Source organism: Nipponia nippon, unplaced genomic scaffold (assembly GCF_047370975.1).
Source record: "Nipponia nippon isolate SJK-2023a ecotype South Korea unplaced genomic scaffold, ASM4737097v1 scaffold_9, whole genome shotgun sequence".
Classification (NCBI taxonomy): Eukaryota; Metazoa; Chordata; class Aves; order Pelecaniformes; family Threskiornithidae; genus Nipponia; species Nipponia nippon.
Window position 1 is genome coordinate 32,184,166 of NW_028262413.1, and position 25,224 is coordinate 32,209,389.

General features: G+C 38.0%; 1 protein-coding gene across 6 annotated transcripts in view; it reads right to left on the reverse strand.

The window, feature by feature from the left end:
- The window catches only part of TJP1 (tight junction protein 1), a 165,818-nt gene that overhangs the window by 26,185 nt on the left and 114,409 nt on the right, over positions 1-25,224 (reverse strand). For all 6 annotated transcript variants that reach the window (XM_087743535.1, XM_087743534.1, XM_009469696.2 and 3 more), the window contains 8 exons: positions 19,450-19,506; positions 12,397-12,521; positions 12,080-12,182; positions 10,352-10,631; positions 9,672-9,775; positions 8,747-8,915; positions 8,240-8,384; positions 1,766-1,902 (listed from right to left, as the gene is read on the reverse strand). In XM_087743535.1, the coding sequence (XP_087599661.1) occupies positions 1,766-1,902; positions 8,240-8,384; positions 8,747-8,915; positions 9,672-9,775; positions 10,352-10,631; positions 12,080-12,182; positions 12,397-12,521; positions 19,450-19,506 (1,120 nt within the window). The remainder of the gene's footprint in view (positions 1-1,765; positions 1,903-8,239; positions 8,385-8,746; positions 8,916-9,671; positions 9,776-10,351; positions 10,632-12,079; positions 12,183-12,396; positions 12,522-19,449; positions 19,507-25,224) is intronic.

Consider the following 25,224-nt stretch of genomic DNA (forward strand, 5'->3'; position numbering starts at 1 on the left):
TGATATTCCCAACAACTGTGCTGTCTTCCTTTCAAATCACTGAACAGACTAGTTTGAAATCGGGAATTTCAGACAACAGCTTGGTATTAATGCCTTTTCTAATGTGACTGTTGTCCTTACCATACCATGCTTAACATAGCATTTTCCTTTAAGTCTTTAATGACCCTTTCCTAGCCTAAGTCTCTGATGATCCCTCTGAACAAATACTCTCCTTCCACCCTCCTTCGACACAATCAACAATGACAGTTGTCTTGCCCTTAGTCTAAGCAGCAAACTGACACAGAATCTGCCAACTACTTTTCTAACCACATATTCACTAGTCTTTGAAAGATCCTCATTTCCCTAGAGCTTTCTGTGAGGCTGTTGAAGGATTATGCCCTTTATTGCACCTTTTTATCTCAGACTATATATTATGGCTAGTTAATTTTATCTGCAGACACCAATTGAAATATTATCTTTATGTACTAGCCTAAATGTCCTCCCATCCAAACTAAATATTTCCATATACCTCTTCCCATTCACCCAAGAACAGAACATTTCTTCTTCCCCACTAACCAACAAAATCCCCACAGTACTTATTACTTGCTTGCCAGTCCCTCAAACCAATTATTAGTACATTACTTTGGATTAAGAACCATCTCAAGGGTCTCCTATCCTGGCTGGCTTTGTATTATGCCAATTATTAATCTTCAATATCTTATAGAAATACAGAATTCATCTAATCTTACTACCACATCCTTTTTCTATCTTGGCAAATATAAACTTACTTCATTTGCATCTTTTCATAAAACCTGCAAAAGGTCACCTCCTATGACAATCTTTTTAATAATGGCTGCTGCATCAGAAAACCTACTGTTCTCATTTTCAAGATCTTTCAGAGCCTATCAACATCATAACTTTTCCAGTTCTTTACTGAGCTACTAAATACTGCGTGTAGAAGTGTCACTGCTCATCTCTTAAGTCTTCAAATACTTTCAAGCTTGAATGTGCTTTTTCTCATTCTACCCAGCCTTTCAAGAACAGCTCCCTCTAAACCATCTGCACAGATCCTCTTTCTCCACTTATAATTTTGCTAAAGTACCTCATTCTGTAAACAAAAATCTTGTAAGTCAGCCTGCCCAGAACAGTGTCCTGTCACCATATTGTCTTATGTTTTTTCTTTTTTACACCAACTGGCTTTTGTCTGCTGCCATTTAGCTTATCCTTCCCTTTTGGGAAAAAGGGAATGAGATTTCGTTCTGGTTTTATTAGTTGTACTGCACTTGTTAAAAATGCCTTCTTGGTCCATGACTGTAGTTAGTAAGTGCTACAGTAACAAAGCATTTCAGAGTGTTTTGAGTTCCGTCTTGGGAACAGTAGTTCTGAACAGGCTTAACTACATCCTTGTTTAAATATAGTTTGCTACAGTAACCTGTAAGAACTAGTCTACTGCTTGACTCTCAGAAAAGAAAGGATGAATTTTAACCTTGCTTGAGAAATCAGGACAAAACTCTTTACAACCATCACCTATAGATACAGCTCTAAACACTGAAGTTTGACTCCTATATAACGGGCAGACCCCACAGCTTAGGTTTTCAGGACCAAAATGCTAAGATATAAATGGGGTTATGATTACAAAGACCGTTTGTATTCAGAAATAAAAATAATGAGGACTTGGTCTGTTTTAATACTTTGAAAATCATTCCACAAATACATCATGGCATAAAGTCCTTATTGGTCATCCATCTCAACAACATGCATAATTAATATATTTTAATGTTTTTACCTGGGAGCGGTGGAGTTTGTTTTTCAGTTCTTTCGACTGCCACCTCTTCCATAGTTTTAGAAATATCATCTGCATTCTTTACAGGTGTAGAGACAGCTCCTGGTTTAGTTATTCTCTCATCTTCTCTGCTTCGAAGACTACATTAGAAAAAAAAATTCCACTCTGCATACAGAATTGTTTCTATGACCTTGGTCTACTAAGACTAAAGAATAAATCCCTTCATTCACAAAGTTCAGGTCTGGTGGGTAAGGAATTACCAATTGCTACTTAACAAGGCTTTGTTCTTAGACTATCACATTATTAATAAACTTTTACAATTTCTAAATCCAAGCATTTTGTCCCTAAATTCATGTTAATAAAGGACTTCTCTACATATGGCTATTTAGAAAGAGGAAGGACATGGTGAAACAGACTGCTCTCTGCTTCAAACAGAAAAGTCATACACATGCTGTATATTGAAAGCTACATAAGAAACCGAGAACCAAAGGGAAGAAGGGGAGAGCAGTTACAATGTTTTTATTCCTCACCCCTCCCTATAGAAATCATGGATTTTTAAACTTAATTCTTAGGCTTTGCTGTGATCAAGCTAATTTAGCTGCTCTTTTGTGTGGCAGCTGCCATGGAACACAAGTGCTGCCAGTGTGGCTCTTGGTAGGGCTTTGCAAAGATAAAAAGGTAGAACATAAACATGCCCCTGATTTCTCAGTCTTCAGAGAGGATGAGGCCTTCAATCCACAGCTATTACAAAGACAAGAGTACTTCTCATACACTCATCCATGTACTTTAGTAAAAAGACAACTTGCTGCCTCTTATGCATTTCCTATACGCGCTTACTGTGTAAAACAAAGGCATATATGACAAGTTACAAAAGAAAAAATATCTCTTGTTCTTTAAATGATGAGAGCAACTAAAGCTCAAAAGAACATAGTTTCTACTCATTTAGCTCAGAAGATCAGATATTTTTTATATTGTTATAGAGAGGTATAGCTACCAGCTGTAGCATAGCAGAACTGAACAGAACATATGCTGTATGTTGAAATAAGCGAGGATATAAAAAGTATTTGAGAGAAGACAGACACAAACAAATCACAGCTTTTTATATACTATCAGACTTAATTGCCAAGGAGGGGGGAAAAAAGGTACCTCCTTAAAGATAACAACGTCTTGGTCAGTAGGTGCAAGTCCATCTCCTCTCATAAAGGAGAGGTCGGGGGGGGGGGGGGGAGTTTTTCACTACCAACAGCTAGATGGTGCTACTAAGCAATAATGAGTATCACTTTCCATAAAGTACAAATGTATCAAAACCAAAATCCATTATACAGACTAAAGACTGTTTATTTTAATCAGAACCGATACTTCAAGAGTTGGAAGCATGACTTAGGAAAACAGATCCCAGCAAATCTACTCATCCAAGATGTGTAAGAAAGAATAAAAGAAATAGTAAGCATCTAAATACAAGCAGAATGTGCTTTCCTGAAGCAACGTGAAGTCAAACATCAGAAACAAAGCTTAGCTATTCAGCCAAGACTTTTCAGTACTTTCTTCTGCCATTTCTAAAACTATGTGCCTGAAGGCAGCTAAAAAAAAAAAGAATACAGAAAAATACTGTAATCATCACAACAATCTGGGAAGACACAGGCACCCTTGCATTGTAAACAATCATCTTGTTATAAGTCATTGGTAAAAACAAAGTACAGCAGCCTAATTTTTAAAATCCTTATTAGTGTCCTTTTTATTTAGATAAACCCCTTTTTGGGGCTTCCAGAGTTGATTAAAATGATGCTAAAACCATTATATCTAGCAAAATGAAGAGTAAGTATTTATTCTTCTACTTTGTTCCCAAACTTCACCAATAAAAATTTTCTTATTCCTCTTTCAGATTTCCAGCATATTTTCATTTGTACATAAAATTAAGTGCATAAGCTAAAAGCTTATGTATTTTACTTCCATCACTAGGCTAAAATATGACTGGACTCCTCATTCCTTTGAAAATAGTTCCTGGCTTGTTAAAAACAGACACATACATTTAGCTGTTTAAATGCATACTAAGTGTCTTATAAACAAAAAAAGTCCTGTACTAGTGTAACCTACAACTAATTCCCCTCCCTGTCCAAAGATTTTTGGGTAATGAACACTAGTTAGAGATATTACAGTAAATTTCCCTATGATCCCTAACACTTAACAGGAGCATTATTCCAAAATAGTAGTATCTCTGTTTTGCTTTAAAAATAAGGCCAAAAATACCGCTGCGAGTACACGAGGACAAAGTTCATTCTACATTTCCTCTCCACATAGTCCAAAACCTCTGTAATTTTATGCTGCTGTTATACCTGTATAGATCAAAAAGGAGCATAAATATGGAAGAAAACAGCTCTCCAGAACAGTAACTAAAATACAGACACTGAGAGCACAGCACAAAATAGAGTCAGGAAAATATCTGAAGCAATATGCTGCTAAACTAGGCTATTGCTATGCATGTAGGCAAATACACCCTGCCAACTAAAATGCCTGCAAAAGGTCAGTTCTACTCTACGTAAGACAACAAAGTTTAAATGGGAAAAAGCTGATAGAAACACAATTGTGACAGAACAAAAAGGCAAAATCAGAAGAGGAGTAGAATTTTTCTGGATTTTGCTTAAATTGTCCAGTAAGCATCGAATATTTCACATTGCAAGATGATACAGGAAACAACTTGATGCTGTCGCTGGTTCTAGGTGATGGAAACTTGTTAAAAACCGACAGCTGCACTCCCCAAGAGACAAAAGTGTTGTTCACTGCGTGCACTGACACTATTGTTTAACATCTGTGCTGTGTCAGGGCCCTCTAACTCACTTCCTCCCCCCCACTTTTTTTTAAAGTATGCCTAACAGAAGCACTTTTAAATAACCTTCAGTCACAAAATGCAGTCAGCTACACACTACTGCCATCAACTGTGTCAATTACTTCAGAACAAAAAAAGACTGTCTGCAACACACAGTTGGAATGTTTGTTTGCACAGAAAAAGTTTTCAGAAAAATGAACATGCAGGCTCTTTCCAAGTGTCTTTTTAGCACATCGCAAACTGCTTAGCATGAGAGGACATTAAGAGCCAAGAGACATCTTCCTAAGTACATTCTAAATAGGGTTGATTTTTGTCCTGTATTCCAGTTTTTCAGCTTTTTTTGAAAATGGACAGAACAACAAATCTCTCATGCTATATATACAAATTGACAACTGTATTACGGAAGTCAACCTCATCCTTCCAGAAATTATGACGACCTCTACAGGGATTTCTTCAAGCTACCACATCTTTGTTGCTGAAGCTGAAGTGTTAAACATACCAGAAAACGTTTTTGCTATTCCAGTACGCAGGTGAAGAACACAGCATAGGAGAGAGAGTTCTCAAGTGCGAGTTCTTTCAATTGGTAAAGGGCAGTCCAGAGACGTAATCACAGAATCATAGAATCGTTAAGGTTGGAAAAGACCCTGAAGATCACCGAGTCCAACCGTTAACCTGTCACTGCCAAGTCCATCACTAAACCATGTCCTCGAGCACCACGTCTATCCGTCCTTTAAATACCTCCAGGGATGGGGACTCAGCCACTTCCCTGGGCAGCCTGTTCCAGTGCTCGACCACCTTTTCGGTGAAAAAGTTTTTCCTAATATCTAACCTAAACTTCCCCTGGCGCAGCTTGAGGCCGTTTCCTCTTGTCCTAAACATTTCCTCTCATCCTAAACCTAATGTGGCAGGCTTGCCAGCACCTGGCTGTAAATGCCACTTTTCAGGATGGGCCGCACCAAAAGCTTACCTAGCTCAACAGCTTGTTACTGCCAGCACTAAGACCAGACAGGTAAGAAAGAGTATATAATGATACTTCCCCCCAAGTACTCTTCAACTTAGGGTGCAGAGACCTCTTAACAGATTACATAACAGATTATACAAAGTTGCCTTATATTATGTGACGTTCTATATTTAAGATGCATTTTTCCTCTGCCTAAACAGTTGTTGTTCTGCATATCTTTAAAATTATATGTCTCTTTTAAAACTATACTTAACCTTTAAAACATGATCTGCTCAGAGAGCTCCTCCTCAAAGCCAGGACATATTTATATCTTATATTTCACTTAGTACCTAATTCAGTAACAGCTAGCTATAAATTTTGCAAGTTTCCAGGGCTATGAGTATTTATCTGTATCTGGAGATTTGTAAGACTCATTCTCTGGATTCTTTTTAAGACTGACTATGGATAATTTGCAATCCTCCATGAGTGAAAAAACCATACAAATGTAATTAGTCCTTTTTATTAGTAAATTAAGAACATGTTCTAGAATCTGAGTTTTAGAAAGAGTGTTCGAGAGACATCTGTAAGCTTCCTCTGGACTAAAGAAAACTACAAGTGCTATTTAATGCTTTGACAGAACGTTCAAATAGCAATTGTTATGGAAATTCTATATCCAGGAAAACCACAGGCACAGTGGTGTACATACCAGTGTGGAATACTGAAAGACAGACAACATTGAAGACCCTGTCAGACCCCAGAGCAATACTGAAGCAAGTCTGTTGGCAGATTTCTGTCCTCTAGTGCACACCTAAAAGTGTCGGTCTATAGTTAAGTTTGGATGAAAGGACTAAGGATTCCCCTGGAATTTCTCTCCTCATTAACATACAAACACTTGGCAGAACAGGGTCTAAATAAAGACTTGTTATCTTCAATACATTTTTAATGTCCTCCTTAAGCTCAGTTTGGAAATTTTTTGCACCTTTTCTTCCTTAGCTTGTTGTTCTCAAGTTTTTTCCCCTCCTCCAGATTTTCCACTGAATTTTAAAAAATGAAGCAGTTGCAACTAATTTGATCTTACAGCAGATTTGAACTTGCACAAATAACCACTACAAAAAGAAGCTGCTTTTAACATATTTTTCTTTATGTGGCTCAGGGCCCAGATTTTCTGATCTTGAAAGGGACATGACCAACAGGAAGTCAATCCATGCCAAGGTAGCTCTTGTTCATAAAGTAGATAATAGCGGATGCATTCAGAGTTGAGATAACTTCAAAGTTCCTTCTCAGGAAGGATTTAATTCTTCTGACAGTGTAGTCCATAGGGAGGAAGTGACCATCTACCTAAACCACTGTAATAGGACAGGAAAGCACTAACGCTAGGGTAAGTCAGTCATAGTTTCAATTTTGATGGATTTTTTTTTTTCCTCCCTCCACAAGCCCTTTTCACACTGCATTAGAAATGCGTGTCAAGAAATAAAAGTTCTAAGTCTGACAGAGACCTCATAACTTTCACAATCAAATCCCTGCATATGGGACCCTGCTTTTAAGTTTTTCCCACTAATACAGGGTCCCTACTTGAAAACAAACTTTCACGCCTTGTGGTCCCTCCAAACAACATACATGGAAGAGAAGCAAAAGTGTCTGTAATCCATAACCCCCAACCAGGCGTACATGCAGGTAAGTCTTGTCTTGCAGTTTTATTAACCCTCAAAAGACTCCAAAAACCTTGAAGGTGTGTTATTTTCCGCTTGGGCAAACAAAGCGTTATTAATAACCAAATCAGGCATATCTTAGTTTTATGGAACAGCCAGCTGCAATTTGTTTTTCAGAATTTTTGATAACATCTAAAAATCTTCAAATACAGGCTCTGAATTTGGAATTTGCAGCAAATCAATTCTAACTTTTGCTCCATTGTCTATGAGCACTCAGAAGGCAAACTTTTCTCTTACAAACATTTACTAGAATCTAAAATCCAACATTGAAATTCTATTTCAATGAATTGAAACGTCCATCTCCAACAAACTGTGGAAATGCAAAACAGGACAGATTTATGTTATTCAAGACTAAAGTTTCACATGGTAGAAGAAAAAATTCCAAACCATACAACAAATTACTTCTCTCTGAATTCATATAAAAATCAGACTTACTTCAGAATTATCATGAATGTCCCACTACCAAGTTCAAATATTAAAAACTACATTCCAAAAGCTATATCTGCTGTGCAATACACCTTATTTTGGAGGAATCAAACGTATTCAGAAGCATGAGATAACTTTTAAAGAAGGCTGGTGAGGAAAATAAAAAGACTATGCCCAAATAAAGCAAGATTTCAACAAGTTTACCCAGGTTGGACATTCAATAGGAACTGTGCTACTAGTCATCTCAAATATCCTTGCAGCTAACTGCTTTCTAAAACCAAAGTATCATTACATATGCTTCAATAACATATCACTATCAAACTTACATTGTCATTCATACAATCATGCTCTAAGATTACGCTTAAAAAAGGGGTAACACTGAAGTTAAAGGCTCAGTTTCTCCCGAAGACTAAGAGAATTTGGATCATTATCAGCTGCATCTCTTGAGAGAAAGAATGCCATACTACTGCTACCATAGCTCTGCATCACATTTGTCACACTGTATAAACCCAAGCACTCCTACAACTTATATGTCACATTAAATAGTTGATTTAAAAATAATACAATGCTGCCATCACCTGCCGTTGCTGGGCTGCTGTGGAGAATGTCTGGAATGGTCTGAAGGCTCTGACCTCTGGTCAGGAGATCGTGAACGACTGCGGCGGGGCCTGTCATGTGATCGGTTGGAATGGTCTGATGCCAGCGACTGAATTTCTGAAATGTCTGTTAAATAAAAGTTGTTTTTTCATGAAATGATTGTAATTAAAATGGTGGCATGACCTGCTCAAATGGAAATAAGCTTTTGTAGAAAATTTTTATGAAGATGTTAAATCTACGTTTATTATTTCAAAACAACTAAACTTAATACTCCTGAAAGAACAATTGCAAGAACAGGAACTGTATCGTTTTCTCCACTGTTTTTGAAGGTGTGGATTTCAATCCCATTCAAACAAGAATTTACCCACATGGCAATCTTACTCCTAACTCTTCTCCTCCCCACCCTCTCATCCCACTTAGGTATTTCACATCTTCACAACACAGGGAATTCTTCTCTCCCTTTGGAAATCAAGTTTATTTATACTCACCATCTCTTTCTGAAGCATTAGCAGAATGAATACTGTCAGAAAGATCAGGGACATTCAACAGTGTAGCTCGTTCATCTCGCTGAACAACCATCTTCAACTTGCCTTTTGACCTTTCTATTAGTGTTTTTGCATCTGCTAAGGACATATTTTCCGTCACTGTGCCATTTATCTGGAATAGAGTAAGAAAAGAGCAGATATAAACTTACTGAAAAAAAATAGCGAGTCTCCAGTAAAGACAGTGGTTTTCTGTCTGATGATATTTAGAAATAGCTAGAGATATTTATCAAATTACTACAATACAATGGAAGGCTATTGGGCTCATCCAAACTATAACACATAGTATAGAAAATTATTTTCATCTTTCAAAGACAAAGCCTCTACCACTAATACAAAATTTTAAAAATATTAGTTATGTTTTTTGAACCAGCACTGCTATACTCAGCAGAGTAAGGAATGGTATGTTCTTCTGCACCAACACATTTACAGCAGTTACCTTGAAATAAAAATTGTTATTATGAATTAAAAATCCCTGGGTATATTTATTTCCAGAAAAATCAAAATTTAACCTGAAGGCAAGTTCTAGTGTTGCTCAACAGCACAATTCCACAACACTATATTGTATAACTAAGCACGTAGGGCCAAAGTCTTGTACCATCCCAAATGTTTTCAATTATGCATTTACAGTAGGCACTATTAGTCTAAGTAACACCTGTGGAATAATACCAAAAACAGGAAGGCTTTATAAATTTTCCTTTCCTTAGAGTGGTTGATTTATACTTAAATTTATTGATCTTTGAGGTAATTTAATAAAAAAGAAATACATCTTCTACTAACAATAACTATGCTATTAAGAGATAGCTAATTCTAAGAACAGTTCTATCAATGAGTTTTCCCTTTGAACAAACACCATCACCATTTACTATACCTTAAGTACAACATCTCCTTCCTGAATATTGCCATCTCTTGCTGCCAGGCTATCCTGTGATATTTCTTTCACAAATATGTGGCTTGCCAACCGTAGACCATACTCTTTATATAACAGTAATAGAAGAAAAAAGAAAACTGATGAAGTTACAGTAAAAAAAGGAGGGAGGTATCTGAAGATTTACAACACTGCTTTACACAACAACATTTACACTGGAAACACAAAGAGGAGAGCGAACTTGACACAAAGGGCTGTAGTGGAATTGCACTATGGATTTACCATTATATCAATTTCTTTTTAACTCTGCCTGTAATCACAGCTGTTCTTCAACAGCTTAATTTCGATGCTACCTACAATCTTCTCTTTCAAACAAGACAGACACTGAAGACTCAACTAAAGTATATGGAAGGTATGTAGCCACTGACTACCAGATGTCAGATGCATAGTTGGGATTTGTTTACACTACATAATACTTTGCCCTTAATTAAGCATATGTATTTTGGAATATGAAAAATACCACGAGAAATACAATAGCAGTTTTTACTACTGGTAATATAGGCAAACAAACTGTTAACAGCACTGTTCACACAGTCCATGAAGCCCTTAACACAACATTAACTGAAGCAGCTGGCCTTTAAAAACCGACAGAAGTCTCAGCAAGAGAATTACACACAAGTTACCTTCATTTTTCCTCGATTTCACCAGTGTTACTTTGGTAGGTTTTGCAGGCTGACTGGAAGTAACCGACCTTCTGTCTGATCTCGGTGATAAGCTCCTCTCTCTGCTAGCACTTCGATCTCTTACCCAGCTCTTCTCATGCCTTCTGTTGGCACTTGGACCACTGCGGCTGCTTCTTGGATCGTGTATCTCTTCATCATAGCTATCGTCCTCATTTTCAGACACTGGTTCAGGTTCTGGTCGAGCCACTGGAATCTGAATTTTCTTCATCCTTCGGATAGTCTACAACCAAACACTAGATATCAGCCTCTGGCTGTGTAATGCTAATGGTGTTACTAAATGTCAGAAGCCAAGCTAATCCCAGTACTCAAAACATACAGATGTATTTGTGAATGCTCTGAGTTCTTCCATCCTCATTATAAAATTCCATCCAATTAATACAGGAGATTCATTAATACAGATTACTAGAAACCTGTTTTTGAGGGGAGAGGTATGTTTGTTTTTCTAGTTGTTTTAGTCCTTTATTGGTTCTGCAAAAGTGGCAGAAGGATAACAGCCATCATAGCATAACGCAATATTCTGTCTTCACAGAGCTGCATATTTGAATGCCCTCTCTCTTTGCTTAAACCCACAAATCAGTTACTGGCACTGCTAAAAACTTCTTTTGCTAACATGTGATCTATTGTATACTCAGTGTGTTATTGACAGTAATTCCCCTCAAGTTTGAAGCCTCCCAATCTTCCAAAGCAATGTTTATGCAAGCCACAGAGGAAGGGGAACATTCCCACTGAAAGTTCAGAGTTGGTTTGCAGTAACGTAGACAGCTGTTTCCAGAATAAGACCCAACCCTGTTTAGAGGTTTATTTGCTATGTGTTACAGAACAGAACCAAGTTACAAAGTTTTCGTTAATTACTTTTCTCTGCATGAATCTACACACCAAATACTTAAGATACCAAAAGCTCTGCACAGCTTGCCACACATTTTGTTTTGTGTAAGCTTCAAAGAATTGCTAAATCTACAAATGCAATGCAGAAGACAATTTTTTGCAGCTGTATTAAAGCACACAAGAGCACTAGGAATCTGTCAGCACAAAAGCTTTTCTACAAGCCCCAGAAGCCTGTTTTCCTGAATTAAGAAATCATTAAACATTGTGCATTTGTGTTCTATTTTTTGTAACATAAATCTCAAACTTCTACAGAAAGCCGGATTACTACCCTTTAGTGATGACCTGTTCTGTTTTGCAAAGTTCAAAAACCAACCACTTTGAATAAGCCTACAAAATTATAGGAATTAAGGTAATTATACTTTATTTTGGCAAACTGTTTACTGAGCATAAAAAGAACTATGTTAGTGCCTGAACAGTGGGCAAAGTCCTTCAGCATACACCAGCCTTTGAAAAACTTGATAAAAATGCACTCAAGAAAGCAAAGAAATATTAAACAAAGCTGAGAATTGAGCTTTTGGCAAACTGAGAACAACTCTACCATAAAGAAAAGGAGTCTGAAGTATCCAGTGCCACACCACCCAAACATCATCATTCACCTTTTAAAAAAAAATTTTGAGTGACCCACATGATAAACATGTCATGATCATCACTTAAACCTGAAGCATCATACAGGTATTATTCAAGTACCTTGCATCATGCATGTATTTCATAGCAGACATTACACCATTTCACTTTTGCTCTACGGAATTTAAGTAAGCTTAAATCTTAGAGAAATTCACTTACAATTTTGGCATTCTTCCCACTTTTCCTCAACTGTTGAACAGCAAATGCATGCTCGACATTATCCATTGAAACTCCGTTAACCATTGCAACACGGTCATTTTCTCTAAATGAAAAACATAATGCACAGTATAAATACTTTATGCCAAGGGGAAAATACTGGGGAATGGGTGTCCCTGAACAAACTACCTGTATTATAAACCTACTATACAAACAGTTACAGAGAGATACCTTGAGAGCAAAACAATTAGGAAATTAAGCTACCACTGACAAAGATGAATGCCCACGAAATCAGAATCCAGGTATAGTTTAGCACTTACTGTAGCAATCCTTCTGCTGGCCCTCCTTTCAGCACATCTGAAATAACTATTGAGGTCTCACCACTCTGAAAGTGAGGATTATCTCTTCCTCCAGATATTGCAATACCAAATCCAAATCCAGGGGCCTATAATGTAACAAGAAAAATATTTTTTACTTTCTAATATTTACATGGTCACAATTCACATTCCTGTGTCAAACACAAAAAGGTCCTATGAGATGAACATGGCTTTTTGTATGAAAGAAGTATCAAAGAGCCATGCAATGCTATGCAATCCAAGAACAGAAGACAAAAATAAACAAACCACACCTTTAGAAGGCAGAGTTTCAGACTAACTACCCAATCTCTCCCAAGAGCAAAATATTAGAGTTCCCACGTGCGTTTTTATGGCCTGGGCCTCAGGTGGTCATCAGTAAGACCTCAATCTTCAGTAAGCCCAACATACCATACCACAATTCAAACCCGTATCACCTCCTGCAACACTTTCTTTGAGGTTTCACATTATGGTATTTACCCAGCTTGACCTCGCGTAGCTCAGGAACCGACAGGATCGCAGCACACAGTAGTATTACTGCAGGCTCAGTTCTTCGGAATAATACCAAGATGACTTGTACCATTAAATACATCAAAACCTTGTCAGCACTTGCAAATCATCTGCATCTTAACAAAAGTAATTTGCTTCAATCTTTTCGCTCTAGGGTGACCTGCCACTACAGCAAGGTCAATGCCTCTGAAAAGTTATTCCCGTTAGATATTTCAAGATAAAACAATGATGCTTACATTTCTGCCTGGAAGCAGTGAGGGAGGGGAATAAACTTTCTAAATATAACTGATTTGCAAACTATCTAGCTCTTCCATCATTGCCCAGAAAACACTGTCAGAAGGATATTACCATTTAAATCCTGTATTTTCCTCAAGAATTTATTTTGAAATTTTCAACTATGTAAATACAGTCACTGGATGAAAAGACGAGGTTTCAGTCAATTCCTCCTCTCCATTTCACACAGCATACACTCCATGCTGGCAGACTTATTCCTTTCTTTTTCAGACTTTTCGACAAACATGACCCAGCTTTAGCAATGGGTTTCATAACCTTACAGTGACAGCAGAAGCAACATGGCAGTCTGCATCTGGCTGTAAGACACATGACATTCAGCTTTTTGGACAGTAATTACTGCTCAAAAAACCCGTTTCCTACTTCCCCCCCAAAACAGAGGTCATAAAAAGATGGTCTGGATTTAGCCTGAAAGCAGTGAATAGGACCTACAGTATTAAACCAAAGCTTTGGAGATTCACTGTTCAGAAATTGATTTCAACAGTTAGCAAATACTGTCGCCAGGTATGAAGGAAATAAGTTGGTCAAACAGGTGTGGGGGAGTGGGGAGGGGTACACCTTACTGCTTCTTTTACACTCATTTAAATTCATTAAAGGAAGACTGGACATCTTTTCAAGACACATTCCAGCCAGATCAACCAGAAATCATGTCTGGGATTCAAGAATTACTAAGCGAATCCCTGTGCCATGCAGGAGGACAGTCTAAAGGATCATAATGACTACTTATGACCAGAGCTGAGGTTTTCCTTGAGTTTTATTTTTCAAACAGTTGACAAAGAGACTATATAATAGCCTATGAAAATATGTAACAAAACCCCCTTTCAAAACAGTAATATTTCCCTGTTCTCATGCCACTGCTTCATCTTTCATTTTCCATTACTCTAAAACAGAATTCAGTCTGCACTATATTTGGGTGGGGAAGGAAAGGGAGAAGAGAGATAACAAAGACATTTATGTCAAACTTCATTTAGATGTTCTTTATCTTTCCTTACACCATAAACAACAACAAAAAAATTTCTCATAGTTCTCCACTCATGGAAAGAAATACAATCATCAGGCTAAGGCCAGCAGATATGCAGAAACTCACTGCAAACCTTATCTTGCTGCTTGCCATTCTATTTTATTAGAGTAGATTTGCAAACCAAATCACCAGTATTAAAGCGACTCATTTCACACTTTAATGTTCTTTTCAAGAAGTGCCAAAACAATGCAGTCTCATATACAGACAGCAGTCAAAAAAGACCACAAGTCAGATAAAGGCTCTCCAATAACATAAATCAAAGTCTTAAGAAATACTCCAAATTAGAAAGTTCAAATCAAACCCTAAATCTTTCTCAAAATTTAAGAGCTCAAATAAGAAACTTTCCAGTAAACCTGATCTTACTACTTTTCATTTTATCCTGCTGCCTACCATCATCTTGAGATAAACAATAAACTGAACTACCCTCAGAAAACTGAGTCTAGCTCCTAGACATGTCTGGAAATAGCAAGATGTTGATCAGTACAGATTATACAAGAAATATGTATCTTAACTAAAATTGCATGGTAAAACAAATCTGCCACATCACAAATTCACCTGTCAGATGTTGCAGTGACAACACAAGAAAAAAAAACACACAACTGTACTATTTTGCTCTCCCACAGTAAGGCAGCATAGGAGAAGCAGGAAAGTATGTACATACCTGCTTTCTGTTCTTTGGGGGAGGAGCCACATCTAACACAGACACACAGAACTTGAGTTCCAAGTATGAAGAAACCCACATAATATACAAAGTACATGGTTCCTCCTTAAAGTCTTTGACAGTTAAGTATATAAAAACAGAAGGTTTCTCAATAAAAGATAAACTGTAGCTACCTGATAGGTTTTAACTGAACTTGAGACTGGCTCAATCTCTTAAGAGCTAAGTAGCAGTCCAGGAAGTTAGAAGGGTAGTAAAGAAAGGGAACAGAAAGCGTTGGTTAGAAGTTCAAGCCTCTCCTCCCCCAAAAAAGTTTCTAATAAGTCTTTTGACAATAGTGCTGTGATTAGTCAACTACTGCATTAAATCACAGCACGGTCAGACTGCTTATATGCCATTCCAGATTTTCTAAGATATCTAAAGCAGACGGACTAAAAAAAATCCTATGTTTGAACCAAATCAAAGTGCCTGAACTGACACATCTATACTGCAGCTACAGGGATTAAGTATACTCTGTCCCTAATTTGTAATGACATCTCTGGAAAGTAAAGGTCATAGAAAGACACCCTTCAAAAGAACTGAGCAAAGCTGCATTCTTCAATAAGAACTCCCTAGGTAAAGCACTCCCTTCTCTTTTGTAAGGCTCATCTTCCAAAGTTTGTATATCATACTATTCCCTTTTTAAAGGGCCATTACAGAATCAAAACACATTCAAAAAAGAAAACACGTATCTTTTCAAGCTATGTAACAACACTTCTGAACTGCCATTAATTGGTTTATAAATCAGTAACTGCCCCCTAAAACAAAGCAGAAACATTTTTAAAATGTTTAATACCTCAGACACTGACATGTTAAAGAAGCTAATCAGTCGACTACACAGATAGAATACCTTATATAGTACACACTAATGCGGCTTTTTTTTTTTCTTCAGAAAGAAATTGCATACAAATGATATCTACTTTCCTGAAATTTGATGATTACTACCAAAACTGCTTTTTGTTTTTACAGTTTTGGCTACCTTTATGAAGCCCAAGGAGAGTTAAAGGAATCCTACTCTGCCATACACAGGAGCAATGGTGTTACAGTAGAGAACAGCACAGACTTAAAACAAAGTAAAATCAGCAGTGCTGGAATTACCAACAGGACAAAAATGAGTCTCAAAACAGGAATAAATGTAGTCAAGAATATTCTGTGTATCTTTGCTAATATACACATGTGCCAGCTAACAAACTACTTGCATTTCCCCCCTATTTTTAAGGCTGGTCATTATAATAGATGTTAGTGGTCCTTACTTATTAACTAAGTTTGATCAAATGCCATTAATAAAAACAAATTAAAATGGAAAAAGAAACCACGGTTACATAGTTTCTTTGGGGCACTTGGAGGGACAACAGATGTGCTTGCCATTAAGCAGGTACTTGTGAAGAGACAAGAGCTGATCTAGACTGACACCAACTCCAGACTTCTCTGCCTCTCCCAGGGGGCACTTGCTAAGGTTTTGAACAAATTTATTCTGGATCAGGTTCTTCCCATGACTTGTCTAGGCTCATTTCTGAAGGCAAATACTGACAGAACCTACAAAAGTTTGGTGAATCCCAAGAGTTTCACAGGTGTACCAATAAAAGAGGAAGCCAGTATAATGTGAAGCCTGACCTGCATCTACCCTGTAGAAATTCAGCACGTTAAGTGTCATTTATTCCATCATTCACAGCCACCTTACTGCCCTCAGCCAAGCCAAAATCAGAGGGACTTTAGCGTGCCTCACTAGAGAAAGCAAGTTCAGTTCTTCAAAATGTTTTTTGTGTGGCTGACAAGTAGATGGTCTCTAGCAGTTCTGTACATCAGCCAAGTGGAACAGAGAAACTCACACAGAAAATATTCCACATCCACTCAGAGTGGCATTTCGAGTCTAGTCCAATTCTATTAACTTCTAGATATCTTTGAGGATAACCGATATCTGGATGCATTTCACTCCTGACTAAACTGAAGTAACCTCATTTACTTGATGATCTAACACTGTGAGAATGTCACAAATAAAAAGCAAAATCAAAGACCCCACAACCAAATACGCAGGCGCTCTCCTCAATCTTCTTCCCAGCACTAAGGATAAATTCTAAGCACCAACTTGCTTAACATTAGCATAAGAGTTTTGGTTTTGTTATCTGGCAGACAGAAAACATGGTTTGTTCATTTTTAATTGGCTAAATTAATGCTATCAGAATTATTAACGACACATGTCATCAGCCTTCAATATCTAAATGAGAGATACTTATTCAGCTAACAGAACAGTTAAACCAGTACAGTTGGCAGAAGTTTGGCACATAAAATGTCATAATCAAAGTTATAATCAAATCACATTTTCACTTCTATACTATACCAGGACTTCAGACTATGCTGCAAGCACAACCAAAGACATGATTTCTAGTTCCTACCTATTATTTCAAAATGTGTTCAAGGCAACACCATATTGCAGCATTTCATTATTCCTTTGCACACTGACTGAACTCATCATTTTCAGGTTTCGCTACAGGCTTGGGGAGGAGTGGCTGGAGAGCTGCCTGGCAGAAAAGGACCTGGGGGTGTTGGTTGACAGCCACCTGAACATGAGCCAGCAGCGTGCTCAGGTGGCCAAGAGGGCCAATGGCATCCTGGCTTGTATCAGGAATAGTGTGGCCAGCAGGACCAGGGAGGTGATGGTGCCCCTGTACTCGGCACTGGTGAGGCCGCACCTCGAGTACTGTGTTCGGTTTTGGGCCCCTCCCTCCAAGAAGGACATTGAGGTGCTGGAGGGTGTCCAGAGGAGGGCAATGAAGGTGGTGAAGGGTCTAGAGCACAAGTCTTATGAGGAGCGGCTGAGGGAGCTGGGGTTGCTTAGCCTGGAGAAGAGGAGGCTGAGGGGAGACCTTATTGCTCTCTACAGCTACCTGAAAGGAGGTTGTAGTGAGGTGGGGGTCGGTCTCTTCTCCCTAGTAACAAGCGATAGGATGAGAGGAAATGGCCTCAAGTTGTGCCAGGGGAGATTTAGATTGGATATTAGGAAAAAATTCTTCATGGAGAGAGTGGTTAGGCATTAGAACAGACTGCCAGGGAAGTGGTGCAATCACAGTCCCTGGAAGTGTTCAAAAATGTGCGGACATGGTGCTTAGGTACATGGTTTAGAGGTGGACCTGGCAGTTAGGTTAACGGTTGGACTCAATGATCTCAGAGGTCCTTTCCAACCTTTATGATTCTATGAAGCTACTGGTCCACTTAACCAGAAAAATATCCCCTTCAAGAGAAACTAAGCTATCACCAAGTCTACTAGCCAATCTTGTATAGCTATAGCATTTTTTGTTTGTTTTTGAATATAAGACAGTACTGATTTAATCAGTAATACGAGTAAAGAACTTTAGGTCTACACAGGTTCCAGGGGTGACTGGACAGCTTCAAGAAGAAAACATAAAGGGCAATTATATACAGAAATAATACTTCTTGCTCAAGAACTTGTTGGAAGCTTGAAGAGTAGCCTAGATAAATACCACTATACTTTTCTTTCAACACATGGTTGCAGTTAGAGACAGGGTACTTTGTTAGACAGCCTTCTGGTCAAACTGAGCGTAACTGCTCTCTTCTTAAGAGGGTAGGTACTCAAATGGTTATTTTGAATCAACAACATTAAACTCATTAGAATCAACAGATAATAGGTTTGTATAGAGAATTAACATTTTATCTGACCAGCTGATCTATTTGTACACATTTTTAGTCACAAAGGTCCATTCACCTGATCAGTGCTACAATTCTAAAATGCCTTGATTCTATGCTGAAGAACTGAAGGCAAATGATATAACTTTCTCCCTTGAGAAAAGTCTTGTGCATCTCCCTTTTGTTGGAATAAATATAGCTATTTCAGCCATGATTCCATGGTCGCTTTAATACTAAGCTGCTACCAGAAATGGCATCCCACCTTGTTCTGACTTCCCCTAAACAATTCATTCCTTATCGCCTCTCTTGCACAGCTTCACAATAGCTACATCAGAAATCAATTTAAGAGTAACTCAAATAAGAGAAGGGCGAGTCTAAATGTAAAAGCTGTCTTTCTATTCACAGATTCCTAGTACACATTCGTTTGTGTAAGGTGCACATTCGGACCACCCAAAATCACTAATTTAAGAAAGTGGCAAGCAACTAAGGTAGTTTTGAACACCTTTGTTTTACTTAACTACATTGTTTTATGCCCCTGCAAATAAAGTTTTAAAACATTTAAGTACAGTTATGGCACAACCGTTAATGAACACTTAGCTTTCTAACTACTTTCAGTTACATAGAGAAGTAACCTACAGCTTTGTTTCTGGCATGGTTATTTGTAGGCAGGCTTATCTCTGAAACCCAACAAACAAATAGAGCTACTATCAAATAGAACTTTTACAACACATCTAAATTTAAACAAAGGAATATGACAGTTTCCTTTTCTTTTACTTCCTGACATCTGGCTTTTTCCTATTGTTTTCAAAAGCTACCAGTATCCTGCATTAGGCACACACAACCAATTGTATGAACTTACCCTGTGAAGAGTCACTGTGTGTTGTTCCCATATAGCTGTTTCTTCCATTGTTGTGCTCTAAGGAAGAGAAAACCCAAAGATTAGTACAGCTATTGACAGTGAATAACTAACTAAACAACTACATAATACCACAAGTAGCAACTTACACTCAAAAGTAACATTAATATTCATATTGAATAGCTACAGAGAAGTAGGGCTGGCTCATTTCTTACACATTTCCTGTCTTTATATGTCACATCTGAACTTCCTGTGCTCCTAGGGAAGGAAGGCAGGCGGAAGAATAGGCAAAATAGATTTCCAATCATTATATATTTCAGAACTTCAAGTTACAAAGAAGTTTAAGGACTACAAGAAGCATTTATGATGTAGGGTCTCTTTGCTGCTCATTAAGCGTACAGTAAATAAAGCTGGTCCAAGGCCCACTTTCAGTTTCCCACTGTCATCAGCTGTATTTGTATTCTAACTTACATACTTCATACTCTTGTGAACATCCTCCTTTTGCTTGTTCTAACTGTATGCAGATTAACACCAATTCATCAACACCCAGCTATAGATTACAGTACCTGTGCTACTGTATTATGCATACAGGTCACTTCTAACAGACTCCACTGTTTAGCATAGACTAATTTCTTTGGTGAACAGTGCTACTGCACTGCAGAAATAAAGGAGGTCCTCTCTAAGGGAACTAGATTAAACAGTAACATTGTGACAATATTTACATACCTGCATTTCTGCTTAAAAGAGCAGACACTTGCACTACTTAACGTGCCACGACAAGCAAACGTTTGGAAAGGGGAAGATGGTGTGAGGGAGGAAAAACTAGCAGAGCCAAAGGCTTGAAAACAGGCATACAGGCAGCAGGAGACACATAGTGAACAGCATGAAGTCTCCTGCTATCCTGCTGCTACATCTTCTATCTTTCCAGAGTGCCCCATGTTTTTTGCTCCACACCCTCCCCTCTCATAAGCAAGCAATCCACTAACTAAAGAACAGAATCAGAACACGAACATCTCTACAATAGGGGAGTGTTGGTTTTTTGAAAATCTACTTTACTCTTAATTTGTTTCAGTTAGAGTAACTCAGCCACTACAAAAAGTACTCCTAGCTTTTAATCCAGTCCTGTATTATAACAGAGAACAGCAGCAGTAGTGTTTACTCTCACATTCAACACCTCTGAAAACTTTATCCAATTTTGTAACATCAGAATTTACAACTAGGTTTAAAAAGTGAGTTCTTCTCATGATCCCAAAAAGCTGTGGGGTTTTTTTCCTCCACATTTTGTGCTCTAATTTCAGCTGTTAGGATGTGCTACATTACTGCTCATTTCTCTTTCAGGGTTCACTTCTCCTGAAAGTGCTGGTGCAACTTAATTGGGATATATTTCATTCAAACAGCTTTTTTTTCCCCTCCATTCAGTACCAAATGTTACTCCTTTGCATTACAAATTGCTTCTACTCTACCCCAGAATTAGATTATTTGTCTCCAGCTTTTAAAAAGTAGACCAAATATACATTAAAATACTAACAATTTACACACACAAAGCCATCTTTGAAACAAAACAGAACATTTTGCTTGCTAAACAGTTAATGAATACTGATTTTCTTCCCTATTTCTGATGCTCTCATTCTGTCTTAGTTTTGGCAAGAGCTTCTCAGGCTAAACATCTCATCAACAAGTGAAGAATTACCTCTGCAAGTAAACTTCTAAAAGAAAAAGCTTTAAGTAGGCTCCTGTTCAGAAAAAGGTGCAACAGGAATCCAATAAAGGACTGCAAAGTCACAATTCACATTTTAATTTAAATAGGCTGCCTCATTTCTATCTGCAATTATCAACAAAGAAGTTAACCTGTCTCATTTATTGCATTTGTCCTGGCAATGCCGCACAGGAACAACACTCCATCGGCAGTCAGAGGCACTTTTGCACAGCACAGTTTGAGCCACTTGGCTAACAAGGTACCAGATTTCAATGGAGTTCTTGTGCCTCACCATTGGAGCCTGGTAGAGAACACAGTGCAAACACAACTGGTTCTGGCAAAGACTGATAAAACCCAGTTTAACCAGCTAAGCACCACTCCCACTGGATCTGGGAGAACTAGCAATCCCAGAGTCAGAGCAGGATAAAACAACAAAAACAGCCAAGCAATTACTAAGAAAAATGGAAATGACCTATGTAGCATGCTTCTGAGAACTGTGAGAAGACTTACTACCTCACAAAAAACCAAGACAACCCCCAGAAAAAAAAAACCAAAACATCCACATAAACTCACCAGCCTTTCTAAAACTGGACAGGGTGCTCACTGCTCAGTCTACTGACAGGGGTTGCCATTTTTAATGCCTTTTTCCTTTCTGCAGAAGCTCAGTCTCTCCACTTTCTTTGCTTGTTCTTCTCCACTTTCTTGCTCACACCATCTCCTCTATCATGTATTGCTATCACCTCCCCGAGATCTTACTAAGACATTCATTTCAAATTCACAAGACTTAGAAACATCAAATATCCATTAGTTAGACAGCAAACCAAGTAATATGTTATCTTCATTCTTTCTGCATGCCCAAACAGTCCAATCAAGAACAGTGAAAGCAGTTCAAAGGCAGCCTGAGGTGAGTTGTTGGCTTTGACACAAACTGCTTATGTGAGTTAGTTTCTCATCTATAAAGAATTGCATTCACTCAAAAAAGACTGAGAAGTTTGATGAAGACCTGTGAAGGTACTCATCCTACTAAGCACTGACAAATGAGGCAAAAGAACTAGCTTGTGCTACCATCAGCTGAGGTCCCTGTTGTGATGCTGCTCTTAGATCATACTCATTTTTCATGCAACATTTGAATTTCAGGAATCTTTTAAGGACTTAATTCCCAAGTCTCTAGAAATGGCAAACACTGGTTGTAATTAAGGGGTGGGGGCAGACAACGTAGGTCTACAGTGATGGTGCCAGCCCTGCTGACTGCTGGTGCCAAGCCTGGTACCCCAAATGTTACCCACCACTGATTTAGGGGAAATCAAGGTGACTCAGCAGGAACAGAGAAATACATGCAGCCTAACACCCCAGAAACTAGGAATATATGAGAATACCAAGATGCTACAGTCTAGGGTTAGAGTAACTTAACAGAGACCATTAAGTGTCTTTGAAATGCAAGTGGACAACTGACAGCATTTGAACTTTGCAAACTCCAGATACTATGTCTATATTATCTATGTTTTTCTACAGGTATTAAGAATAGAAAGAGAATGATGGTATCATGACTTGTATTAGAAAAAGAGACTTATTTTATGTTTATGCTTTGTTAAAATGAAGAGTGTCCTTAAGCTCATCTTAAACACTCTTATACAGACAATTAGTAGCATTCCCAGCTCTGTATATCACAAGTGGATGTGTTTGTGGTGGTTGTTTGGTTTTGGTTTTTTTTTTAATTATTATTATTATTTAAAGGATAAAGTCATACATGAAGTTGCAATTCATCAATATGGAAGTAATGCAACTTATCATTTGCTCAGAATCTTGGCAGTATCAAATCTTGTTCAACCTTTTTATCTTTGAAATTGCCCTGAGATATAAACATACCAAAGTTAACATCTTTCCAGAAAGCTCCCTTTCAAAGGGTCCTTCAAACAACAACAAACATTTTTTGTTCCCCTTCTCACCACATTTCTTTCCTGCTTCTCAAAGGCTGGACTTATTTTTCTTTTTTAAAAACATGTCTTTTACTCATACAACTTTTTACCTTCACACGTGTCCGGGCACATGCACACATACATAAGATTAAATTTCCCCAACGGATTAATCCTGTACTTATGCATCAAGATTTTTCCTTCAAGCATCGTGAAGGAAAAAAAAGTCTTGTTGACTACCAGTTTGAGCAATGCTGTCATGCTTGCAAATAGCATTGCTCAGTTTACCTCTACTGCAGTTGGAAAAGCTGTTAGCAGCAGCAGCACTGGAGCCACCCATAGGCTTGAGAAGACAATTCAAGTTCACGCTTGGAAAGACTCAACCAACAGCCACAGAAAGTAGTACTTTACACCTAAAATAATGCAGGGTTCCTTAGGTAAAGTTTCTTGCAGGATAACACTTCTTTAAACTTCTACACCTACAGGAAGAGCTCGGACTAAGGCCAAAGCTCCTACATATTCTTGAAATCAAAGCCAGAATTGTTTCCCAATGTTTCTTTGCAAGTCTAGGGGGGACTTACTAGGGGAATTATCTTTCTTGTTTTAACTGAACTGCTTTTCATAAGTTAACTGTGTCAATAATGACAAGTTAGTTTTTAAGCAATTTTTTTGCTCAATTATGATCAGGTTTTGACATGAGGTCAAAGGAGATTTCCATCACCTTATTTCTTTGTAAAAGTCAACAGTAATTTCCTATAAATAAACAATAAGCATTAAATATCCACTGTTGTTACATATTTCCATACATTTCTCACTAACGATGAGACTATTACGTTTTCACAGAAAATCATATTTAGGTATCTACCTTAGAACAGGTAGATTTTCCTCTGGCCAACACAAGAGTAACCTACCATGGGAAGCAGTAAAGCACTTTCAGTATCTTTACAAACCTGGGTTTTGCAGATCAGCACTGACAGCTGTCCTGCAGACAATAAAATGCAGCAACTATTTCTGCTACCTCAGGGGGCACATTGTTTCCATTCTCCGCAAAACACAATAGAGAGGAAAGCTATCTGTGATGGATCCAAGTCCCTGCTCTAACCCTTTCAACCACAGCAAGCAAACTACAAGAAATCGAATGACCAGATCACAAACTCAACCATACAAAGAATACTATCTTTGCTCTAAGCTTGCAGCCTCATGTTGTAGCTTTTGTGTATACCTTACTTCCAACAAAATGCCAACATCTAAAAACATTCCTAGTTGTCCTGATAAGATCATAACAACCTTGAGAGACAGTTTTCTCATTCAAGACATGGAGAGAAAGAAAGGAAAAAAAAAAAAGAGAGAGAAAGAAGAACTGGTAAGGGGCTGTATCAAAAGAAGGAAATAAGTTTATATTTAGAGTCAATCTCTTCAGAAGGACACACCAGACATTCATACGCCTTATCTATCTTGCTGCATTTCTATTTGGCTTCTAAAATTAATTCTCAGTTATTCTTGGGGAAGTCCACTTCAGCAGTAGGATGCTACCGAAATTCAAAGTTTTAAAGGTTAAATGCAGAATCAATACATTTTGATTGCACTCGTGGGAACAAGAATTAAAAGTGCTTATTGTAACAATCAGCATTTGCAACTGTTAGAAGAATTTCTGCAGGTTCGTTGGGTATCTAGGGGGTGATATTTATTGACTCAAAAAAAAAAAAAAATCAAAGTCAATATCCAAAACAAACATCTTCCTGAGGAAGTTCAGAAAAGAAAACTGAATCTTCCTCAGCAAGCCCAGAGCAGGGAATGAAGAGGTCATTTTCCTACACAGAGCATCTTTCAGCACTCAGTTGGAGCAGCATGTTGTTTCCAGCATGGACCAGGAAGACTTCCTGCAGACACTCTCCTTTGTCCTTGCCTGGTCAAACTACAGCCACCTTAAATTCCAGCAGATTGCATCCAATTGTCTTATCACAAAAGCCCTCAGCTGACTTTAAAAAAAAAAAAAAAAATCTATTTTATTAACAGTTGTTCCCCTGCAATTAGTGCAATTAGGACAGAATCCTATTACCAGACCGATTTTATCTACTGAAATGAGAGCTTTGTCTTACATAGTCTTTGTACCACGTACCAATGCACCACATCTACTCTACAGAGCACCTTAGAGATATTTGAGCTGTT